This window comes from Musa acuminata, chromosome BXJ2-3 (assembly GCF_036884655.1).
Source record: "Musa acuminata AAA Group cultivar baxijiao chromosome BXJ2-3, Cavendish_Baxijiao_AAA, whole genome shotgun sequence".
Taxonomy (NCBI): Eukaryota; Viridiplantae; Streptophyta; class Magnoliopsida; order Zingiberales; family Musaceae; genus Musa; species Musa acuminata.
The window spans coordinates 14,507,540-14,531,461 of NC_088340.1; the positions used below are offsets into that span (position 1 = coordinate 14,507,540).

General features: G+C 36.7%; 2 protein-coding genes across 2 annotated transcripts; both read left to right on the forward strand.

The window, feature by feature from the left end:
* Positions 1–16,197: 16,197 nt before the first annotated feature.
* LOC103978213 (ras-related protein RABA4d) lies at positions 16,198–19,663 on the forward strand. The gene is made up of 2 exons (XM_009393928.3): positions 16,198–16,583; positions 19,039–19,663. The coding sequence occupies exons 1-2, from the start codon at positions 16,342–16,344 to the stop codon at positions 19,499–19,501; spliced, it is 705 nt and encodes a 234-aa protein (XP_009392203.2). The 5' UTR covers positions 16,198–16,341; the 3' UTR covers positions 19,502–19,663.
* Positions 19,664–19,962: 299 nt separating this feature from the next.
* On the forward strand, positions 19,963–23,371 carry LOC135607475 (uncharacterized). The gene is made up of 4 exons (XM_065099334.1): positions 19,963–20,243; positions 20,323–20,604; positions 20,686–20,845; positions 23,062–23,371. Exons 1-4 carry the CDS (start codon positions 20,013–20,015, stop codon positions 23,238–23,240), a joined length of 852 nt encoding a protein of 283 aa, XP_064955406.1. The 5' UTR covers positions 19,963–20,012; the 3' UTR covers positions 23,241–23,371.
* The last annotated feature ends 551 nt before the right edge of the window (positions 23,372–23,922 follow it).

Sequence of the window (23,922 nt, forward strand, 5' to 3'; positions counted from 1 at the left end):
AAAGTCATTGTGAGCTTACTTAAATGAAGTTAAACAAAATGATAAGAGATTAAATCATGCTTCATTTTTACACGGATCAAGATATGCATGTGAATTAATTTCATGCAAGTGTTCATCTCAAAAGGAAATCTTCCTTTATCAAGAAGGAATTCATATAAAAGAATCATTTCATCAAATCCCTTTCTAAAATTCAAGATAAATCTATGAGAGATGCATTTTCATATGTCAAAAATCATGGAGCATTGATATGAAATAAACTTGATACATTGATATAAAATCATTTAGGCTCATGAAAGCTCCATTAAGTCCGGAAGATAAATATAAAATCATGTATTCGGACAATATTATTAGGATCAAGGAAGTCCGAAAATGAAATTCATGTATTCGGACAAGGTTTTGCTATAGATTTTCAGACAAAGGTAAAACATGCTTATTATCATGGAAATTTTGCATCCAAAACACATAATTTCCAACATGTTATTAAGGCATGTAATCGTGTAAAATTCTCTTCATAGCAATTAAGTGATTAATCATTGAATCAAGAAAGTTCAAAAATCGAATTTAATAAGTTCATGCATTCGGACAAATCAACATTCCTAATTCTCTTCTAATGAAATCAAATTGTTCTTCACATAAAGGCTTTGTAAAAATATCAGCTAGTTAATGTTTAGTATCAATGAACTCTATAATTACATCATGATTAGTGAAATGATCTCGTATAAAGTGATGTTTAATATCAATATGTTTTGTTCTTGAGTTGAATGAGATTATTTGTTAAGCATATTGCACATGTGTTATCACATCTAATGGGAATATTTTTAAGATACACTTTATAATATTCTAAGGTGTTTTTCATCCACACAACTTGTGCACACATGCACTAGCTGTAATATACTCAGCTTCGGTTATTGATAGTGTAACCGAGTTTTGTTTCTTGGATGACTAGGAAACAAGGGCATGTCTCAAAAATTGACATGTTCTTGATGTGTTTTTTCTATCTAGTCTACACTCAGCAAAATCTGCATCGGCATAAGCAATTAACTCAAAATTCTTGGATTTTGGATACCATAATCCTAGATTTGTGGTACCTTTAAGATATCTAAGTATTCTTTTAACTGCTTTAAAATGAGATATCTTAGGGTTCGATTGAAACTAAGCACAAAGTCCTACATTGAACATGATATCCGGCCTAGTTGCAGTGAGATAAAGTAAACTTCCTATCATACCCCTATATGTTTTTTTATCGAAGCTTTCTCCACTTTTATCAATTTCTAACTTAATGGAGGTGCTCATAGGAGTGTTGATAGCTTTTGAGCTATCCATATTAAATCTTTTTAGCAAATTTAAAGCATATTTAGTTTGACTTATAAAGATGTCATTGCTTAATTATTTAATTTATAAACCTAAGAAGAAGGTTAATTCTCCCATCAAACTCATTTCAAATTCAAGGCTCATAGTTTTAGCAAAAGATTCACAAAAAGATTCGTTCGTAGAACCGAAGATAATATCATCAACATAAATCTGGACAATGAAAAAATTATTTTTAAAATTCTTGATAAACAATGTAGTATCGACCTTGCCTTTTGAGAAATTATTTTCAATAAGAAAAGAACTAAGTCTCTCATACCAAGCCCTTGGGGCTTATTTTAAATCATAAAGAGCTTTAGTTAATTTAAACACATGATTAGGGAGGCTATTATTTTTAAATCCGGGAGGTTATTCAACATAAACTTCTTTGGAAATAAAGCTATTAAGAAAAGTGCTTTTGACATCCATTTGAAATAACTTAAAATTATTACTACTAGCATAGGTAAGAAGCATCATTATGGCTTATAATCGAGCCACAAGAGCGAAGGTTTCTTTGTAATCGCTATCTTCTTCTTTGTTGAAACATTTGGCCACTAATCTAGCCTTATTTCTAACTACGATACCAAATTCATCTTGCTTGTTTCTAAAGACTCATTTAGTACCAATAAATAAATGGTCATTTGGCCTAGGAATAAGCTTCCACACCTCATTTCTCTCAAATTGATTTAACTCATCTTGCATTGCGATAATCTATGAATTATCTTTCATGGCTTCGTCAATACATTTGGGTTCAATTTAGGAGAGAAAAGCGACATTTGCACAAAATTTTTTAAAAGAAGAACGTGTTTAAACCCCCTTAGATGTGTCTCTTAGGATGAGCATCTACATACTTCCGATCCTTAGGTAAGGATGTTTCAAAAGTAGATGCATCCAAGTTGCTAGTTGGAGAAGGGGTTTCATTTAAATTCAAAGAATAGAAATTAATATCATCATCAAAATTCTTTTTCTTGATTTCTGAAATCTCATTGGAAATAACATGAATGAATTCTTCTATAATTAAAGTTCTTTTATTGAAGATATGAAATGCTTTAGAAATCGAACAATAACCAAGAAAAATTCCTTCATCGGATTTAGCATCAAACTTTCCTAAGGCATCTTTTTCATTCAAGATAAAACACTTGCATCAAAAAACTTTAAAATATGAAACATTGAATTTTTTGTTGTTCCACAACTTATAGGAGTTTTGGTGAGTAAGGGTCTTACTAGAACACTATTCAAAATATAGCATGTAGTGTTTATGGCTTTGGCCCAAAAATATTTGGGTAGACTATGTTCATTCAACATGATTCTTACCATTTCTTGTAAATTTCTATTTTTTTCTTTCTACTACTCCATTTTGTTGAGGATTTCTTGGAGTAGAGAAGTTACGATTGTATCCATTCAATTAACAAAATTCTTGGAAATCACGGTTTTGAAATTCACCACCGTGATCACTTCTAATTGATGAAATCATAGAACCCTTTTCATTTTGAACAAGTTTACAAAACTTGGTGAAATATCTAAAGCATTCATTTTTGTGTTTTGAGAAATAGGTCCATGTGTATCTAATATAATCATCTATAATAACAAAGACGTATTTGCTACCTCCTAGGCTTGATGTAGAGATTGGTCCGAATAAATCCATATGGATCAATTGCAATGGTCTAGAGGTGCTTATTTGATTCTTAGGTTTGAAGCTACCCTTAATTTATTTTCTTAATTGACAAGCATCACACACATTATCTTTGATGAATTTGATATGAGGAATTCCTCTTATAAGTTCTTTGGATAAAATTTGAGTGATTAGTTTTATGCTAACATGACCTAATCTCCTATGCCAAATCCAAACATCGTCATTCAAAACCGAGAAATACATTTTATTGCAAAGAGCATTAATGTCAATGGTGTATACGTTATTTTATTTTAATGTAATCATAGATGTGTTTTTGTGTGGTTTTTCAATAATGCAAGCATTAGATTTGAATTTGATAATATATTCTTTATCACACAATTGACTAATGCTCAAGAGGGTATGTTTTAAACTATTAACTAACAAAACATCTTCAATAAAGAAGTTGGATTTATTACCTATGGTTCCTTTCCCAATGATTTTACCCTTGTTGTTATCTCCGAAGGTGACATAGCCTTCGTCTATGCTAATGAGCTTAGAGAATTAAGATGGATCTCCAGTCATATGCCTTGAGCATCCACTATCAAGGTACCATCTCTTGCTCCTAGCTTATGATGGTATATGTTTCTACAAGAAATGATAATTTTTAGGTACCCATTTAATCTTGGGTGCCTCAAAAACTGATCTAAATTGTTTATCATATTACATGGAATTTATCATGGTTTCTTTAGGAACCCAAATCAATTTGTTCGGACTAACTTTCTTGAATGGACAATGATAAATTCTATGTCCATATTTGCAATAAAAGTTACATTTGCTTTGGTGTGAAACATGCAAGATAGGACCTTTAATGACGATAGTTGGATTTTGGTGAGGACTTCTCACAAATCCAATTCCTCTTTATTTAGGAACATGACCCTTATTTGTAAGGATCATATTCAAAGACTTGCTACTAGCCTCGAATTTCTTCAAGGTGTCTTTAAGTAGCAAGTTCTCCTTTTGGAGAGTTTCTAGATCATGACATTTCATACATGGAGCTAAACTATTATTATGTTCAGTTTTTAATTTATCGAAATTACTAATAAGAATATCATGCTCATTTTTTAACATTTTATATTTTCTACTAATTGTTTTGCATTCATCAAATAAGTTATGGAAAGCATTTAATAATTCATTAAATGATAAATCTGCATCAATTAAGTTTGTTACCTCCTCTCTGATGGCCATTAGGGCGTAGTGAGCAACTTGCTCGGTGTTGGACTCCTCTTCTTCGGATGCGCTTGAGTATCCCACGTTGCTTTGAGTGCCTTCTTCTTTGGTGTTCTATTCTTGGCTTAGGGACAATCACTTTTATAGTGTCCCAGCTTCTTGCATTTATAGCAAATAACTTAGTCTTTTTTGTTTCAAATTTATTTTTAGTGTCATTTTTAAATTTGTTTCTTTTAATAAATTTTTTAAATTTTCTTGTTAGAAGTGTCAAGTCATCGTCAAAGTCCTCATCACTTAAGTTTTCTCTCAGGTGGAATTCTAGAGTTCTAAGTGTCATATCCTTCCTGTTCTTTGGAAGGATGCCTTCTTGCTCTTCATGAGCTTTACAAGTCATTTCGTAGGTCATTAATGATCCGATTAATTCTTCAATAGGGAAGTTGTTTAAATCTTTAGCCTCTTGAATAGCAGTGACTTTAGGGTCCCAACTCTTTAGAAGGGATCTTAGAATTTTATTGACGAGCTCAAAATCCGAAAAACTTTTACCGAGTCCTTTTAGACCATTGACGACATCCATGAAACGGGTGTACATATCACCTATGGTCTCGCTCGGTTTTATTCTAAAAAGTTTATAAGAATGTACTAAAAGATTGATTTTTGACTCTTTCACTCGACTTGTGCCTTCGTAACTCACTTCGAGTGTATGCCAAATATCAAATACAGTTTCACAAATCGAAACACGATTGAACTCATTTTTATCAAGTGCATAAAATAAGGCATTCATAGCCTTTGCATTAAGAGCGAAAGTCTTCTTCTCCAATTCATTCCAATTGATCATTAAAAGAGAAGACTTTGAAAATTCATTTTCAACAATATTCCAAAGTTCAAAATCCATGGAAATAAAGAAGATCCTCATTCGGGTCTTCCAATAGGTGTATTCCATCCCATTGAACATGGGCGGATGTATAATAGAGTGGCCCTCTTGGTTTCCGGTGTATGTCATCTCTCTTGGGTTTTAATCCGATTGAGAGTTAACCCCGCTCTGATACCAATTGTTAGGATTAAGAGCACTGGAGGGGGGGAATTAGTGCAGCGGAAAACTTTCGATGATTAAAATGACGTTCGTATGATAAAAGCATTTTTGATGAAAAACCGTTTCGAAAAGTTCTTCAACTTAAGATCAAGCGAAAGTATAGTTGAAGTAAAGCAACGGAGACAGTTTACAGTTAAGATAGAGAGCAGAATATAAATGCAAACTGAGATTTAGAGTGGTTTGGTCAATCTTAACCTACATCCACTTTTGGCTTCCTCCTCCGATGAGGTTACCGACGTCCACTAGAGGCCTTCCTTCAATAGGCGAAGGCCAACCACCCTTTTACAGCTTTACTCCTTTTGACGGGCTTAGGAGACAACCCTTATAGATTTCCACTCCTCTCTTGAATGATCAAAACTTAGAAGAAAAGAGGGAGAAGAACTTCTAGCCTTTTACAACACTTTTAAGCTCTCAAATTCTCAGAATAAATGCAAGCTTTCGGTATCCTTTCATGCAAGAAAGGGTGGAGTTTATATAGGCCCCAACTGGTTTGAATTTGAAGCTCAAAAGTGTCTATCTCCTAGATTTTTGGGGTCCTGACGGTACCACCGCCATAACTGGGCGGTACTATCGCCTAGCATTTGACACTGGGCGGTACTACCGCTTAGTCTGGGTGGTACTATCGCTCAGTCTGGGTGGTACCACCGCTTGGCAGAGCTCGGAGACCGAGCTCTGGCAGTGCCACCGCTTGATTGGGGCGATACCACCGCCTGACAGTAATAACTGCCGGTGGTACCACTGCCTGACAGGGGCGGATCTACCGTCCAGAATTCCTAGGAGACCAAGTCTCCTAGGCGGTGCCACCGCCGGCCCTGGCGGTGTCACCGCCGACCAGGAATTTTAGGTCCGAATGAGTTGATCCATTCGGCCTAATTTGGGTCTGTTCAGGGCCCAATTGGCCCTATATTAAGTTAATGAGATCATCTCCCAATTCTAACTTAATCTACCTATTAACCATGATACTTAAGACATTAATTTTACAAATCATGTTCTGGTGCATCAATCGTTTCTTCCAGTGAGCTTCCGGCGAACATCTGACGAACCCTCGGCGATGCTCCGGCGAACTTCTAGCAAACTCTTGGACTTGCAACGATCCTCTTGGTGAGTTCCGACGAGCTTCTTTGGCAAGCTCCTGAACTTCTCGGATTGTTTTTGCAGAACCTCCGACGATCGTCTGGACTTCCGACAAACTCTCGAACCCCCAACGTGATCTTGGTCTTGATTCCGGCTCAACACTTGCTGTATGTCTTATTGCCATCGTAGTTAATCGTGCACACTTATCTTAATATATGGATTAGATAACCAAATGATAATTGACTTCAGTATCAAAATTCAAGATTCAACAATAAAATGATTGCAATCGCTCAATGGATGGATTAGCTTAAACATTTTTATCTTTCTAGTCGGCATGGTGAATAGGGCATGTTTGTTGTAATGTACATCCATCATGATCTATATGTTGCTTATTTTTAAAAAGTTCAGTAGGTTATAGGTCGGGGTGTTATCTCCAACATAAAAGGCACAGAAATGTTAATGATAAAATAAAAAGAATAACAAAAAAAAGTCATCATTGTGAAAAAAAGTTGGCATTTCATTATTATGAATATAAGTATATATCTGTGTGATTGATTATATTCTATTTGGGATTAATAGCAAGAATACGTCTTATTCTCCCCTTTGTTCATCATTACTAATATGTAAATTAAATGTTCACATGTTTAAGAGGAACAAAATTTCATGAACAAAGTCGCTTAATACTCGATTCCAAATTAATAATATTACATCAATCAAATCTTTATGAATCACAAAATTAATCTTTGCATATTAATTTACATAATAATTTACGCCAACTTGAACAGCACAAAATCAATACATATTATTTTGTTATCAACATAGAAAATGATAACAAAATTTACTTTACAGAATAATCCGAAACAGTGTTTGAAAAACTTATCAAGTGTCAACACGATGCCTAATTATAGGAATATATCAAAGTACATAAACCTCATTCTGTACATGTAGGAAATGCCACTGCACCAACTATGTACTTTGAGATCCACCTTACCAGGTTTTACAATGATAGCTAATTTGGATAGGAAAGAACAAGTACAATGGCTTTTAAATCAGAAACTCTACTTCAATATTATTTAGTTTGTTTTTTTTTTGTTTTGTCCTTTATTGATTTATCAGAGATCCATTAAAATATAAAGATACACTAGAGATTTATAACATTAAGTCCTAATTCACTAGGATTCATCTTCTTACTTAAATCTCTAATTATTATTTATATCCTAATTTAGCAAGTAGCTTGAATCCTATAAAAACTCAAAAAATACTGATCAACCCTCATAAAAACTTGAAGTATTTTAATTATAGCATGTTTAAAATTCTTGATTAGGACTTTCAGCATAATCACACAGGCTACATGTTATCAAACAGAGACTCTGTGTTAGAGCATAAAATAAACTAAATTGAATCTAATTAAGAAATCTAACAAAAATTAAGTATGAAATAAAAACAAAAGGTTATACAAATGGAATATGGAATTGCGTGTTGGACACTATCCTACGATAAAAATCTCCCTCTCGTGTAGGATGACACGGAAAAAAATATACTACAAGAAATGTTCGGAAAATCCTCTCACGCACGCACAAATATGGTTAATAAAATCTCTTTCAACTTGAGAAATAAGAGAAGACCTGAGTGAGTGAGCATTTTGACTCAAACGACCACGTATGAATTAATCCATAAAAAAAATGAAATAGTCAAAACATTAAATCAGATCAAATAAATTTATCTACTTAAAACCCAATTGGAATGATGAAAAATAAAAAGAAGAAAAGAAGGGACACGAGAGATTGAGAGTGAGAAGGAAGGAAAATGAAGTGACCTTTCATCATCACCATTTTGTTTGCTAACCCAGGTAAACTTTGGTGTTTAGGTTTAGAGTTTGTGTTAACACAGTGTTTTCGGGAGCAGTTAGTAGAACGGCGTTATGGATTCTGCAGCCACCTCACACATCTCCTCTTTAAGCTGTCACTTGGTCGGTGCGAGAGAGCAGCTTCTTGTCGCAGAATAATTGGAGAGAACGGAGGTAAGCCTCCCTATCCTTCAGGCTTATATTAGCATGCATTTATTTGGCACCACCGGGTAGGTAACCTCCTCCTCACTTTGTCCCCACCCCCAACAACATTAATCTCACGTTCCTAAGGGGATTAAAGAGTTTACTTACGACTGTTAGATTTCTTAATTATGATGATGTTCGATATTCATGTCTGATAATTCTGATTAGCATGACTCGTTTATACCTAAATTCACATCTAACATGTTCTTAGAATTATACAGATGAAACTTGAGTCATGGTGTGAGTTTAGTAAAGTTATATTACTTTTGGAATGAGCAAAATGAGGTTAATAATTCATGTTATTTAGTTATGATTTGGCTAGATGAGAATGTATCACACCTTAATAATAATTGATGCTAACCGATTGGTCATCTCATGATTTAAGATGTCGGTTTGATGACGATGCACCTAAGCTATTCTCACTAACGATCAAATATATTATATATATATATATATATATATATATATATATATATATATTGTTAGGATCGGAGCGACACTACGAGGGGGGAATTAGTGCAGCGGATTAAAACTCTTAAGTTTGAAAATAATTTCATAAATGCGTAGATATTTCGATTCGACAAAGAATGACTTAGTAAAACTATCTCGAGTAAAGTAAGGAGATGAAAACCAAAAGTTTGCTGCTATGTAAATAAAGGTTTCAGAAAGGTAAACACTCACACATTCAAGGAACACACCGATTTAAAGTGGTTCGGTCAAATGACCTACATCTACTTACGAAACCTTCTTCGATGAGGCTACCAACTTCTACTAGCAAATCACTTTGAAAGGGAAGGACAAATACCTCTCTTACAACCTTTTATAAGTGGTTCACACTCTTATAGATTTTTCAAAAAGAAAGAGGGAGGAGAACACTTAAGCTATTGAAAACAAGACTTGCTAAAGACTTTGCTAAGGCTTTATCTCAATCTCTAACTTCTCAAATGTTGTGTTTTCTACTGAGAATTGAGGGGTACTTATAGGCCCCAAGAGGATTCAAATTTGGGCTCCAAATTTGAATTGCTTTTGGGTTTCCCGGTGCTGGCAGTGCCACCGCCCAGTACGGTGGTGCCACCGTCGGACCTCTCGGGTGCTAGGCGGTGCCACCACCCAGTCTGGCGATGCCACCACCTGGACTTTTTAGACCATTGGTTGGGCTCCAAACTTGGCCCAAACTAGTCTAAATTCGGGCCCAATTGGCCCCTAACCAAATTATAGGATTAACACTTAATCCTAACCTTAATTACATGCAAACTATGAAATTAAGATATAGTCCTAAGTGGGTTTTTAACCGGCAACATCGAGTTTCCTTCCGGTGAGCTTTCCGGCAAACTTCCGGCGGACTTCCGATACACCCTCGGATTTCTTCCGACGGATTCCCAGCAGGCTCCCGGTCTTATGGCGAGTTCAGCGAGTCTTTGGCAAGTAGCCAAACCTTCTCGATGATCTCTGCAAACCTTCGACGATCTCTCCAGTAGACTTCCGAAAACTTCAACAAGTCCCCGATTCCTTCTCAATTGGTTCCGGCAATACTTCCGACGAATCTTCGGACTCTTGGCGGACTCTCGAACACCCATCAAACTTGAGATGGGTGTTAATCCTGCATAAGTAAAGCAAAACTTCGATCTAGATAATTACTCCTAAGCAATCAAGTTGTCCGACATGTCATTGGTCCCTCGAAGCTTCATCCGATTATTCGGCGCATCATCCTCTCTTGCGGCCTATTGCCCAATCGGCCAGTTGACTCCACAACTCCAATATCCTTGGCACAATACCCACTCTTCTTGGCCCGATGCTTGAATCCACGACCCGAAGCCTTCTGTCGATACGTCGACCGATCCACCGGCCCGACGTCCAATCTTCTGATATGTTCCTCCGCCGCATAATGATTTTCCTGCTTTAATTGTCTCATCCTGATCGAAGTATCCTGCATCACTCAAAATATAGATTAAATCATAAACACATATTAAGTGGTTTCATCATCAAAATATGAGATTCAACAATCTCCCTCTTTTTGATGATGACAACCACTTGATAACGGAGTTAACCTTAACTCCCGGAGTTTAAACAAACTCCCCCTATCAATATGCCATATTGATAGAACCTTGAATTCAAACTAAATTCAAGTCATTGGAATATTCATCATGAATATTTGTAACACATCATCATGTATAACATTATCATACTTCTCTCCATTTGTCATCAACAAAAAGGAGAAGTGTCACAATAAGTGTTTGTAATATAAGTTCTAATCATTTGCATAATAAACATAATCTCTATTTTTATCATCATGCAATCTAGCAATTAAAGATGTGCAAGTTTAGCATGTTTGCTTTTCTTGAGATAGCAATTGTTTGCTTCTTTTTAGACTACAAGCTAGCAATTTTTACGATATGCAAGTTTTACTTCATACAAGCTAGCAAAATTTTACAATATTTTAGAACATGCAAGCTAGCCGTTTTGAGATGTTCAAGAAAGCAACTCTTTTGAGATAGTAATCTTAGCAAATTTTACATCATGCAAGGTAGCAAATTTTTATGATGTTCAAGATAGTAAGTTCTTTCTTCTCTTTTGAGAAGTGCTATTTTTGCTTCCTTTACAAAGTACAAGCTAGCAAAGTGCAAGATAACAAGCTTGCACGAGACAATGTTTTACATGAAGCAAACTACATGAAGTACGTTTGAATCTTCTTTTGACTTGTGCAAGCTAGCTAGCAACATTTCTTTTTGAGATGACCCTTAACATCAATTCAAGATAGCACATTAGTAACTCTTTCTCCCCCTTTGTCATTGGCAAAAAGAAGGGAAGACCCTTTACGTTAATTTCAAAATTATGACAAAGGTAAATAGCATAGATGAAAATTTAAGTCATGAATATCAAAACAATTATTTTATCATAAATATTTCATCATTGCATGCTTCATTATCATAAGTTAAAGTATTGCATTCATAATTCCAAATCATCATGTATATAAAATGTAAAATCATCATTACATACATAATTCCAAATCATCATTTATTTCATATCATGATGGTACTAATTTTGTCAAATTACATTCTACCATGCATGATCGAAATTTCTTATTTGTATACATCAAAACAAATTAATGAATATTTCATGTATTCATATCATCACATGAGGAATATCAAGAAGAGTTATTGGGTGATGAGATAAATATTTCATAAATACAAGGAATTGCATAAAAATCATATCATGAAAACACAATACCAAAAGACATGTTTTCTTTTGAAAAAATCTCCTCTTAAATAATAAAAAAAAATCTTAGGAGATCATGATATAGATAAAATTCATTCAATTTTGTAGGAGAATAAGATATTAATTCAAGCATATCAAATATTCAATCATCAAAATCATGATTCATCTAGAAAATTCTCCTCTTTAAATATTCAAAGAGAGATCTTAGGAGATCAAATAATACGAGATTTTCAAATAAAATTTTAAGTCAAGAATTAAAACAAAAAGATATTCTCTTTAGTAAATCACAAAAGGAAACGTAGGAGAAAAAGATTTCAATTCATGCATAAGAACTCTTATGATTCATATTGAAATTTTTTTCAAAATGTAAGAGAATAAAGAGTAAGAAATCTTGATTCATAAAGGATTTTATGTTATAAATTTCGAAAGATCAAGATCGTGATTTCGATAAAACCCATTAGATTCAAACCATTAAAATCAATTTCAAGGTTCACAAAATTCATAAATAGATTCATGATTTTAAACCCAATAATATATTTTCCTTTTTATGTGATACTTTTTAAGTGATTGATTTTGTATAAGCATGCCTTTTTCATTTATGTCAAATAAAAATATGCATCAACGTTTAGGATCGAAAAATAAATTTCTTCATAAAAACCATCAAGATCAATAAACCATAAAGATCATCATGTATAACTTTAAAATCTCATATATAAAATCATCAAATCATGGTATCAAAATTTTAATATTTTCATTACAACTTTATGCATCATTAAGTATACAATCGTCAAGCATGACACTATTTCATTTATGTGTAATAGCCACTCTTATTATCGTGAATAGTGAATAGTCAATTTTCAATCGTCAATCATCATTTTTTAAGTATACAATCATCAATCGTCAAGCATGCCTATTTCATTTATATCAAATCAAAACATGCATTATTTTTAAAGCCACTTTTATTATTATGAAAATCGATAATCCATAAATCACAAAAATCATTATGCATCATTTCGAAAGAAAACTCATTAAGCATGATAATTATGCATTTCTTCAAATCAAACATGATTTCATTTATTTTCAAAATATTCATCATGATAGGACATATGAGGTAAAGAAATCATTAAACATAAAGCATATACATCAATCATGGTTTCATTGAGCATAAGGTATTTTCAACCATAATCATTTGTTATTTATTGTAGTCATGCATTTTTCTTTTTAGGTGAATCTATCTTTTCATGCTTGGTTTTCCATACAAAAGCCATACATCATCATTAAGCATGATATTAAACTTCTTAATATTTTCATTAAGACATCAAGCATGTTTATAATCAAAATCAGAAATCATCAAGATACACATTTTTTCTTCTTAAGAAAAACATACATATGATCATTACATTTAAATCTAACATTTTATTCCATTAACATAAAACATGCACTTTTCAAGAAAAATGATTATTCAAAAAAAAAAAATACATCATGGAAAACATCAAGTAATTTCAAAATAAATTAAGGGGGTTTCGATTACCTCATCGTTGAATACCGTTGAGGTGTAGTTTGTCATCTCACCTTTCTTGATTTTCTCCTCATCTTCGGAGGAGCTCAATTCATCCTAATTTTTGTTCTTTTTGCATTCAAAGTAAGTAGTTCCGTTCTTTTTGCTTTTTAATTTTTGTTTCATTTATAGTTTAAGTTCACCATCACTTGAGCTTATACTCAAGTGGTCTTCATGTGTTCTATGTCCCAAATCCTTCCTGTCCTTTGGAAGGTTGTTCTCGAGTTTCCTTTTTGTCATATTGTTCATTTCGTAGGTCATTAGAGACCCAATTAGTTCTTTGAGTGGAAATGTTTTAAGATCCTTGGCCTCTTGAATGGCCGTAACTTTTGGATCCCAACTGTTTGGAAGGGATCTTAGAATTTTAGTTACTAATTCAAAGTTAGAAAAATCTTTACCAAGAGCTTTGAGTCTATTGATGACATCCGTGAAACGGGTGTACATGTCTCCGATGGACTCACTTGGTTTCATCCGAAAAAGTTTGTAAGAATGCACAAGAATATTGATTTTGGACTCTTTCACTTGGCTAGTACCTTTATGAGTGACCTCAAGAGTTCTCAAAATATCCAAAGTCGAATTACAATTCGAAATGTGATTAAATTTATAAGGCATTCATAGCCTTTGTAGTATTTAGAGAAAATATCTTCTTCTCCAAATCATTCCAATGGTTCATTGGAAGAGATGACATTTCAAATCCATTTTCGACTATGTGCCATAAATTCAAATCCAAAGAAAGTAAGAAAACTCTCATTCGAGTTTTCCAATAAGTGTAGTCCATCCCATTGAAAAAGGGAGGACGAATGAGAGAGTAACCCTCTTAAAGGCCGAAAAGAGCCATTTCTATTTGGGTGTTAAACCAAAGTAGAAAACCATGGCTCTGATATCAATTGTTAGGATCAGAGTGGCACTAAGAGGAGGGGATAAATTAATGCAGCAGATTAAAACTCGTAAGTTTGAAAACGATTTCGTAAATGCGTAGAGATTTCGATTCGACAAAGAATGACTTGGTAAAAGTAACTCGAGTAAAGTAAGGAGATGAAAACCAAAAGCTTGCTGCTATGTAAATAAAGGTTTCAGAAAGGTAAACACTCATACATTTAAGGAACACACTAATTTAAAGTGGTTCGGTCAAATGACCTCCATCCACTTACAAAGCCTTCTTCGATGAGGCTCTCAACTTCTACTAGTAAATCACTTTGAAGAGGAAGGACAAATACCCCTTTTACAACCTTTTACAAGTGGTTCACACTCTTACAGATTTTTCAAAGAGAAAGAGAGAGGTGAACACTTAAGCTATTGAAAACAAGACTTGCGAAAGGCTTTGCTAAGGCTTTATCTCAATCTCTAACTTCTCAAAGGTTGTGTTCTCTATTGAGAATTGAGGGGTATTTATAGGCCTCTAGATGATTCAAATTTTGGCTCCAAATTTGAATTGCTTTTGGGTTTTCTAATGCTAGCGGTGCCACCGTCGGACCTCTCGGGTGCTGGGCGGTGCCACTGCCTGGACTTTTTATATCACTGGTTGGGCTCTAAACTTAGCCCAAACCAGTCCAAATTCGGGCCCAATTGGCCCCTAACCAGATTATAGGATTAACTCTTAATCCTAACCTTAATTACATACAAACTATAAAATTAAGAGATAGTCCTAAGCAGGTTTTTAATTAGCAATGTCAAGATTCCTTCTGGCGAGTTTTCCGGCAAACTTCCGGCGGACTTCCGATACACTCTCGGATTTCTTCCGGCGGACTCTCAGCAGGCTCTCGATCTTGTGGCAAGTTCAGTGAGTCTTTGGCAAGTAGTCAAACTTTCTCGGTGATATCCGCGAACCTCCGATGATCTCTCCGACGGACTTTTGAAAACTTCGGCAAGTCCCCGATTCCTTCTTGGTTGGTTCCGGCAGCACTTCCGATGAATCTTCGGACTCTTGGCGGACTCTCGAACACCCATCAAACTTGACTTCGGTAGACTTGCTTTATGTCTTCAAGCTATCGTAGTTAATCCTGCATAAGTAAAGCAAAACTTCGATCTAGATAATTACTCTTAAGCAATCAAGTTGTCTGGCATGTCATTGGTCCCTCGACGCTTCATCTGATTCTTCGGTGCATCGTCCTCTCTTGCGGCATATTGCCCAATCGGCCAGTTGACTCCACAACTCCGATATCCTTGATGCAATACCCGCTCTTCTTGGCCCAATGCCCGAATCCACGGCCCGAAGCCTTTTGTCGATACGTCGACCGATCCACCGGCCCAACGTCTAATCTTCTGATATGTTTCTCCGGCGCAACATGATTTTCCTACTTTAATTGTCTCATCCTGATCGAAGTATCTTGCATCACTCAAAATGCAGATTAAATCACAAACATATATCAAGTGGTTTCATCATCAAAATACGAGATTATATATATATATATATATATATATATATATATATATATATATATATATATATATATATATATATATCTTAAACATTAGTTTAATCACATCGCTAATTTACCTAATCTATTCACTCGAGGATCACATGTTGATAAGCTAGTTAACTTTGCTAATTCACATCATTTGAGTCAAGATACGTGAATAGATTAGGTGCATCGTCAATCTGCTCAAGGTGAATTAGCGAAGTTAGCTAGCTCATAGAGATAAGCGAAATGAGAGTGATAATCTAGGTTAAACTATAATTTAATTAATTAAAAAAATATTACAAAGTAATGATAAACAGGAATGAGTATATCGAAGATAAAAATAGATTTTTTACATCCCAAGTGTTGTTCTGACGGTCGTGTAGCGTAGTGTATACGACTTACTCGCTCCTTAATTCAATCTATTATTCTTCTTACATGATAATAGTTAATTTAATTGGAAAAGATTTTATGAGATCATTATAAAATTTTAGGATCAATTATCGTTTGTAATAAAAAATAAAAAAAGAAAGATGATCATCCCATGCATTACTAATGAATGAATATTTTATTCTCTTCAGCTATTAATTAATGGAAGCTTTGCGGGGGTGTTGTTAACATAATAAGCCTTCTGTCTTAAGGCAACATCATTAATAGAATCCACCTAATGCGCTGTATAGAGCCTGCATTCCCTCTTCGTCAAGTAGTAAGCTCTCCAACTTACTAACGGGAGGCGGAGAGGTGGTGGTGGTGGTGGTGGCGGTGACGATGATGACCAGGGAAGAGGATAGAGGAGAGGAGTGGGAGGCGGAGGAGATCGACTACGTGTTCAAGATCGTCGTGATCGGCGACTCGGCGGTGGGGAAGACGCAGTTGCTCGGCCGCTTCACCAAGGACGAGTTCTTCCTCGACTCCAAGTCCACCATCGGCGTCGAGTTCCAAACTCGAACCCTCGTCCTCAACCGCAAGCGCATCAAGGCCCAAATCTGGGACACCGCCGGCCAAGAGCGGTACCCCCCCCTCCCTCCCCCCATCTCAATCTCAAGCTTTTAAGATTCCTTTTTCTTTCTTGGAGTCGGGAACTCATAGATTGCACCTGATTCCAGTTTGATTCATTGTCTATCAAACTTCACTTACACAAGTGTGCATTTGGTCCTGATAAGAAACAAGATGGATCAAAACATGATCTTGTTGATGATGATGAGAGGATGCGTATGGGTTTGGTTGACTGTGACACAGACCGGTGGATGTTGTTCTCGTCGCCATCTTTTTATCTTCACATGTTTGATGGTTTGTGAAGCATATGACTTCCTTGATGACAAAAGGAAATCCATTGGGTTCACAAGCATCACAATGACCCACAATTGACTTACTCCCCTGACCCTAATGATCTTGTACCAATCTTGGTTAATGAGGCAGAATTGACCTACCCTGATCCCAATTTTGGGTCTACGAGAGAAAACAACTTGTACCAAATATTTGAGCTTGTATTAGTTTTTGAGTTAGAATTGGCCTTAATAATCTTTTTCTTTGGGGTCTATAAGAAAATAATTTGTACCAAATATTTTAGTGAGTATTATTCACCAAGAGAATGACCGTGTTGAATCTTTATTTTTGAGTCAGAATTTATCTCTCCTAACTCTAATGATCCTTTTATTTGGGGTCTATAAGAAAATAATTTGTACTAAATATTTGAGTGAGTATTATTTATTAGGACCGTATCGGCACTGAGAGAGGGGGAGGGTGAATTAGTGCTTTCATAAAATCACGTCGGTTTAAAAATTCTCGTTCGATAAATCAGTTTACAATATAAACGAAAAGCATAAAGTAAATGAAACCAGATTTATAGTGATTCGGTCGTCGTGACCTACATCCACTCCCGATTCCTCTTCACTCGAGGCCAACGACTTCCACTACTGATCTTCTTTCAACGGGCGAAGATTAACTACCCTTACAACACTTTCTCCTTTTCACAGGTTCAGGAGAGAACCTCTTACACCTCTTTTTTAGACCTCATTCCTCCCTTAGAAAACTTATAACTCTAGGAGGAAGAGACTCTAAATCCTAAGAGAGTTTCCAATTTTTTTTCTCAAGTATTCTTTCCTCTTTTTCTACTTAAATTCATGCTCTTCGAAGCAGAAATAACTGGGGTATTTTCAGACCCTAATTGGCTTAAAAAATGAAGCAAAAAAAAATCTCATCCCGAGTTTCCTAAGTCTTGGCGATATCATTGCTTGTAGCACTACCACTGGACGGTACCACCGCGCAATCTAACGGTACCATTGCCTGACACAATTTGGGAAACTGTGTTTGGGCAATACCACCACCCAAACTAGCGATGCCATCGCTTGACACAATCTGGGAGACTATGTTTGGGTAGTACAACAGCCCAGTCTGATGGTGCCACCATTTGACCCTTTTATGGTGGGTGACCGAATATGTCTTTAACTTAGCCCAAAACAGTCCGAAACTCTAATAATCTTTGTTTTTGAATCAGAATTTACCTCTCCCCACTTTGTTTTTCTTTAGGGTCTATAAGAAAACAACTTGTACCAAATATTTGAGCTAGTATTATTCAGTATTATTCGCTAAGTAAATGACCAGGTTGAATCTTGATTTTTTGAGTCACAGGTGACCTTCCCTGGCCCTTCGTTTTTTTCTTTTTTGGGACAATAAGAAAACAGCATTACCAAATATTTGAGTGCATATTGTTTACCAAGAAAATGATCATGTTCAATCTTAATTTTTTGAGTCAGAATTGACCTCCCCTGACCTATTGATTGTATTGGGTCTATAAGAAACCGATTTGTACTAAATACTTGAGTGAGAATTATTTACTCAGTGAATGACAATCTTCTGGCAGCAGTTAATAGAACTGACCCACCCCAGTCCAACTACACTGCTTCCATTATGAAGGGAAGCCCTCTCTAGCGTAGATGAACACTGCACATGCAGCATGAAACTTAGCTTGTTCCCTGTTGTTCTAATGCACTGAAATAAATTATGACCCATCTGGGCTTTAAATAAATACATATATTGTATATAAGAAGCTTAGGCAGTTCCCATGAATCATGTCAGAAATGTTCATCATACTACACTGCGAGTAGCAGGTGGGACTCTTCGAGCATGTAGGGTCATGAGCCAGTGTATGTCATGAAGGTTTTTGATCCCTGTACTCCTTTCCTATCCATATATTTCCATGCTGTGAAACTGACTCATGACTTCTCTAGTGTTGATTATTTACTACCACCATAAACTCTGATCTCGGTCCATCTGCCTATGATAACACTGAGATGCTCTCTAAGCTTTTGTATCAGTAGAACATATCGCACTGTGACCATTTTTTCTGTTACTTGTTCCCTTGTTTCCAAAAGCTTATGGTTGTCTTGTATAATTCTAACTTCTTAACAATCTTGAGACAGACAAAATCCTTGTATGTGTGCATGATCAAGTCTTCTTGTGCAGGTACCGGGCCATCACCAGTGCTTACTACAGAGGAGCTCTTGGAGCAATGTTAGTTTACGACATCACGAAACGGCAGACGTTCGACCATGTCGTGAGGTGGATCGACGAACTGCGAGCAAATGCTGACAACTCCATCGTTGTCATGCTGATAGGCAACAAGTCTGACCTTGCCAAGAACAGGGTCGTCTCGACTGAAGATGCCATGGAGTTTGCAGAGGAACAAGGACTCTTCTTCTCGGAAGCATCAGCACTTAGCGGGGACAATGTGGAGACTGCTTTCCTGAGGCTTCTGGAGGAGATATATGGTGTGATCTCGAGGAAGGCATTGGAGTGTGATGAAGCAACAAGGAATGCTACGAATGATGTCTTGACCTTGAAAGGAACCACGTTATCGGTTCTTTCGGAAGTGTCAATGATGGAAACTAGTGCTATGAGAAAAGGGACACAGTGTGCTTGCTTGTGATTCATCCACTACTTGGCTTCTCATGGCTTCTGTTTGCAAGGATTCATATGGCAAGGTCGTGAGAATAAAGTCATGGTTATGATTTGTAATCCAAGTGTTCGATGAAATGAATGTACAAATTTACCCCACATTCAGTATCAGTGTATGAATCATTCAGTATCAGTGTATGAATCGTATGGCCGTCTGATTGAAGAAAGGTTTATTGCCTACAAATTTCCTTCCGCCACTTCAACGAAGCAATTCTTCAAACACGTTATATATTATACAAAGTTTGTGTTTCCGCAACATGTTAGGGGAAATGCTAGGCAAAAATGAACGCATACCGGACGGCACAATCCATCACGTCGCGTGGCCAATGAAATCCCCCTCTTATCCTTCGCTCTCAGCGCACGGACAGCACGCGTCATCGTGTCTCGCGGCCAACCATATCCCTATAGCTCGTGTCTTAACACCCCTCTCTCATCTCTTATCGTGCCCACGAGCCCGAAGCCGTCCGCGCCACCTCCTTGCGATGGCCACCACCGCGACGATCGGCCTCCTCAACCTCCTCCCAAACGCAAACCCAAACCCAAATCCTTCCTCCTCTAGCAGTAAGCCATTCCTCAAACCACCGCCGCGACGCCACCTCGGCCCCCTTCCTTCTGCCTCTGGCCCCCAACACCTGCTCCCGATCGCCCCACCCCTCCCTGCCACCGCCGCCGCCGCCGTTGCATTCTCCCTTCCTCTCTTCCTCAATCCTCAGGTGAGCTACGTCATTTCCTCTCTATCTGTCCACTTTGATCTCGGCCTCAGCTGGAGCAGTGGTTCTGTTTGGTTCGAAGGATGCGCTCGCGGTGGGTGGGGAGTTCGGGATCTTGGAAGGGCGGACCTTCGCGTTGGTTCACCCGGTGGTGATGGGCAGCCTCTTCGTGTACACGCTCTGGGCGGGATATTTGGGATGGCAGTGGCGGCGGGTCCGGACCATCCAGAACGAGATCAACGAGCTCAAGAAGCAGGTGGCGCCCGCTGTCCCCACGCCCGTCGCCGCTGGGGCAGACGGCGGACCGCCGCCGCCACCGCCGACTCCGTCTCCGATCGAAGCGAAGATTCAGCAGCTCACCGAGGTACGTCTCGTTCCTCTCCCTAAATCTCGGTAGGTCTTTGTGCTAATGATCAGATTTTTAGTTGTGCTTGTGCGATTTCAGGAGAGGAAGGCGTTGCTGAAGGGATCTTACAGGGAGCGGCACTTCAACGCCGGGTCCATACTGCTGGCGTTTGGGGTGTTGGAGGCGGTGGGTGGGTGCCTCAATACATGGTTTCGGACCGGAAAGCTCTTCCCCGGCCCCCATTTGTTCGCTGGTGCTGGTATGCTATTCTTCTTCCTTACATTTCCTCGTATAGTTTCTGATGTCCAAACGAAACAATTCAGTGGATGAATGATGTAGACACTGATCTCACCAAGAACAGAGCTCATGATTAATTTCTCTTTTCAATGTTCGGAAAGTGACCAGTGTTAAGACTTCATCTATACCATGATTTGCAAGTTCATGATTTGTTATGGAATCTGAGATTGTAGTTGAAATTGAATGCCATTGTCATATCTGCTTATCTATCCGGATTAAATTATCAGAAATGCTTTAGTTTAACAGGAAATCAATTTGGAAAGAATGGGAATAGTCACGTGTGACTGAAATTGTAGAGTAACCGATCGAATCCTGATAACCAATTCAGATTGCTGATGCTATAAATCAAATGGAAACAGTTGGTGTTCTGTGAAAACTCGGTTTAAACAGCCCCAAAAAATTGGAGTTTGGAGTTTCCAGAGTCTGACTGACCCGAATGTTCTCATCATATCAAACAAAATTGCATGATGTCTGACTGAGTTCTGCAATTCATAAATGGAAATTTCAGGTCAGTGTTTTGGAGAGGTTTGACAGTTGTTGATCATGTAGCTTGTCATGTATCCATTTTACATGTATTCAGATATGTACCTATGGACCTCTCAAATGCTTATCTGCCTGCCAGTTTTTTTCAATGAGATGGATAACTTTCAAATTTGTTTCCGATTGAAGAACGATTACAAGTTCAAGTTGTCCAACAATTAGGTGCAAAGCTGATAGCGTGTTATTCTTTGTGGCCCACCTTCGATTTTTTGCTTGTCGGCCAATTTCACAGAGACACTGTTGTCTGAATCTCTCTATTAATTATCAAATCATGCAAGTTCTATTGATATTTTGAAAACATTTATCTGCTCAATGTTTCATTGTTGAATTTGATGATATAGGACAATAAAACAGGATGCATTATGACAAGAAAATAAGCCTCTACAGTTCTGAAAGAAACATCGATTGAAGGTCAATCTGATACTTTAGTCCATTACTGCTGTAATTCAATGAAAAATTGTGTATACGAGTCGGGATACTATGGTTGATCAAATTTAGGTCTGAATTCTTGCAAATAAAGCCTTGCCAATGTATGAAAAAAAATTGTGATTGCCACCAGTTCAAGGATTGTATAAAATAAAAAACCCTTGGTGATTAGGAAAGAGATGCAGATATACCAATAGTTAGGAACATCTTTGCAGCGTATTATTCTGTAGATTGAGTTCTCTTAATTTGATGGTAATTGAGGGTTCTGAAGAACAAAGTGAATGATTCGGAAGATGGTTATACCAAACTTTATGGCCTGCCTTTACTTCAATCCATGGTTGGTCCAAATAGCTCATCTGCAATTTGGTCTTGGTATATCTATGTAAGCTTATAGTTTCAGTGTACAAGTAATATCTGATTCATATACCAGAGAACACGCAAACACTCAGATGCACATGAAAGTAGCACAGTGGAAAGTGTCATCAGGTTTCTTGAAGTGAGGATCCACCAGCAGCTATCATAAGCACCAAACGGTTGGACTTTTTCTTAGTGAAATTTTGAGATGCAGATATATCTATGGAACATCTTTACAATGTAAGGTTCTGAAGATTGAGATCTCTGAGGTTGTAATGTAGAGTTACAAAGAATGAGGTGAATGATTGGTAAGATGGCTACCTTCAATACAGGGGCCATCCAAATAGCTCGCCTTTAATTTGCTATTGTATATACTAGGCATATGTATGTAAGTTCATAGTTTCACTTCATAAAAGTAAGCTCTGATAAGAGGCACTTACTTTTATTTTCATGTGAGAAATGGAGAAAAGGTGAGCACAGGAAAGGAATTCTCATTTTCCAACAAAATATGTTGTTTCCATTGTGATTAATTTAATGCAATGGTCTTATCCATAAATTCATTCTTTTCTACTTTCCCCTTGTGGTTAGATATGATTTGTTGTTAAAGTAATACTGATAGGTTATAAGCACCATCATGTAACCAAGTTGCTCTCATGTATCGCATGGTCTTTTGTGTTAGAACTGTTTGTAGATGTAAGTATTGAAAATAACTTGTTTCCAGTGCCAATTTTTGGATTCTGTGATTGGCGACACTACTTTTGACACAGTTTCTGTAGCTATCGATCAATGATATGAATTATGCTATTCTCGTACCTCGATGACCGTGGTTATCTTAACATTGTTGCATACATGTTGCAGGGATAACAGTGTTGTGGGCATTAGCTGCTGCACTTGTGCCGGCAATGCAGAAAGGAAATGAGACGGCCAGGAACCTCCACATTGCGCTGAATGGCTTAAATGTTCTACTGTTTGTATGGCAGATTCCAACTGGTATTGATATAGTCTTTAAAGTGTTCGAATTCACCAACTGGCCTTGAAGTAGTTGTTCATCTCTGCTTTTACATTCTCCGTTCTCCAATCTTGAGATTATATTGTATCAAAACTATGAACTCTTCATAATCTTTTTACTTGTACATTTATCAAATGATATATATGTTGAAATTCGATATGATAAAATCAATTGATAAATTTAATAAATTAATATGTTTTTAAGATAAGTGATATAAGGAATACTTTGATTATAAACTTGGATCATTGAAAGGATAAATGTCCAGTAGGAGAGTTAGAAATTGTGTCGGAAGATTATCGTGTCGAAAATGAGATATTGAGTCGGAGGATTAATCGACGTACTGAAGAACGGACTTCATACTAGATATTCAAACATCGTGTTAGAAAAATCAAGTATCGTGTCGAAAGATCAGTCACTGTAGAGAATTTGACATGTTGAAGGATTGATGATGTGTCGAAGGTTCATACGAAATGTCAAAAAATCGGATAACATGCTAGAAGAGTGGGCAATGTGCTAAAAGCTTCGAAGATATGATGGATGAGTAGTTGATGAGTCAAGGTCTTGGTCGAGGTAATTTTTGGCCAATTTGAGTTGGTATTGGACTAAAATAAATTTCACTTATCATGAAAATCATTAGGCAGTTGAATTTGAATTATTAAAAGGCAAAACATATGGCTTAAAATACCTATAGCAATGGTAGTAATGTCATA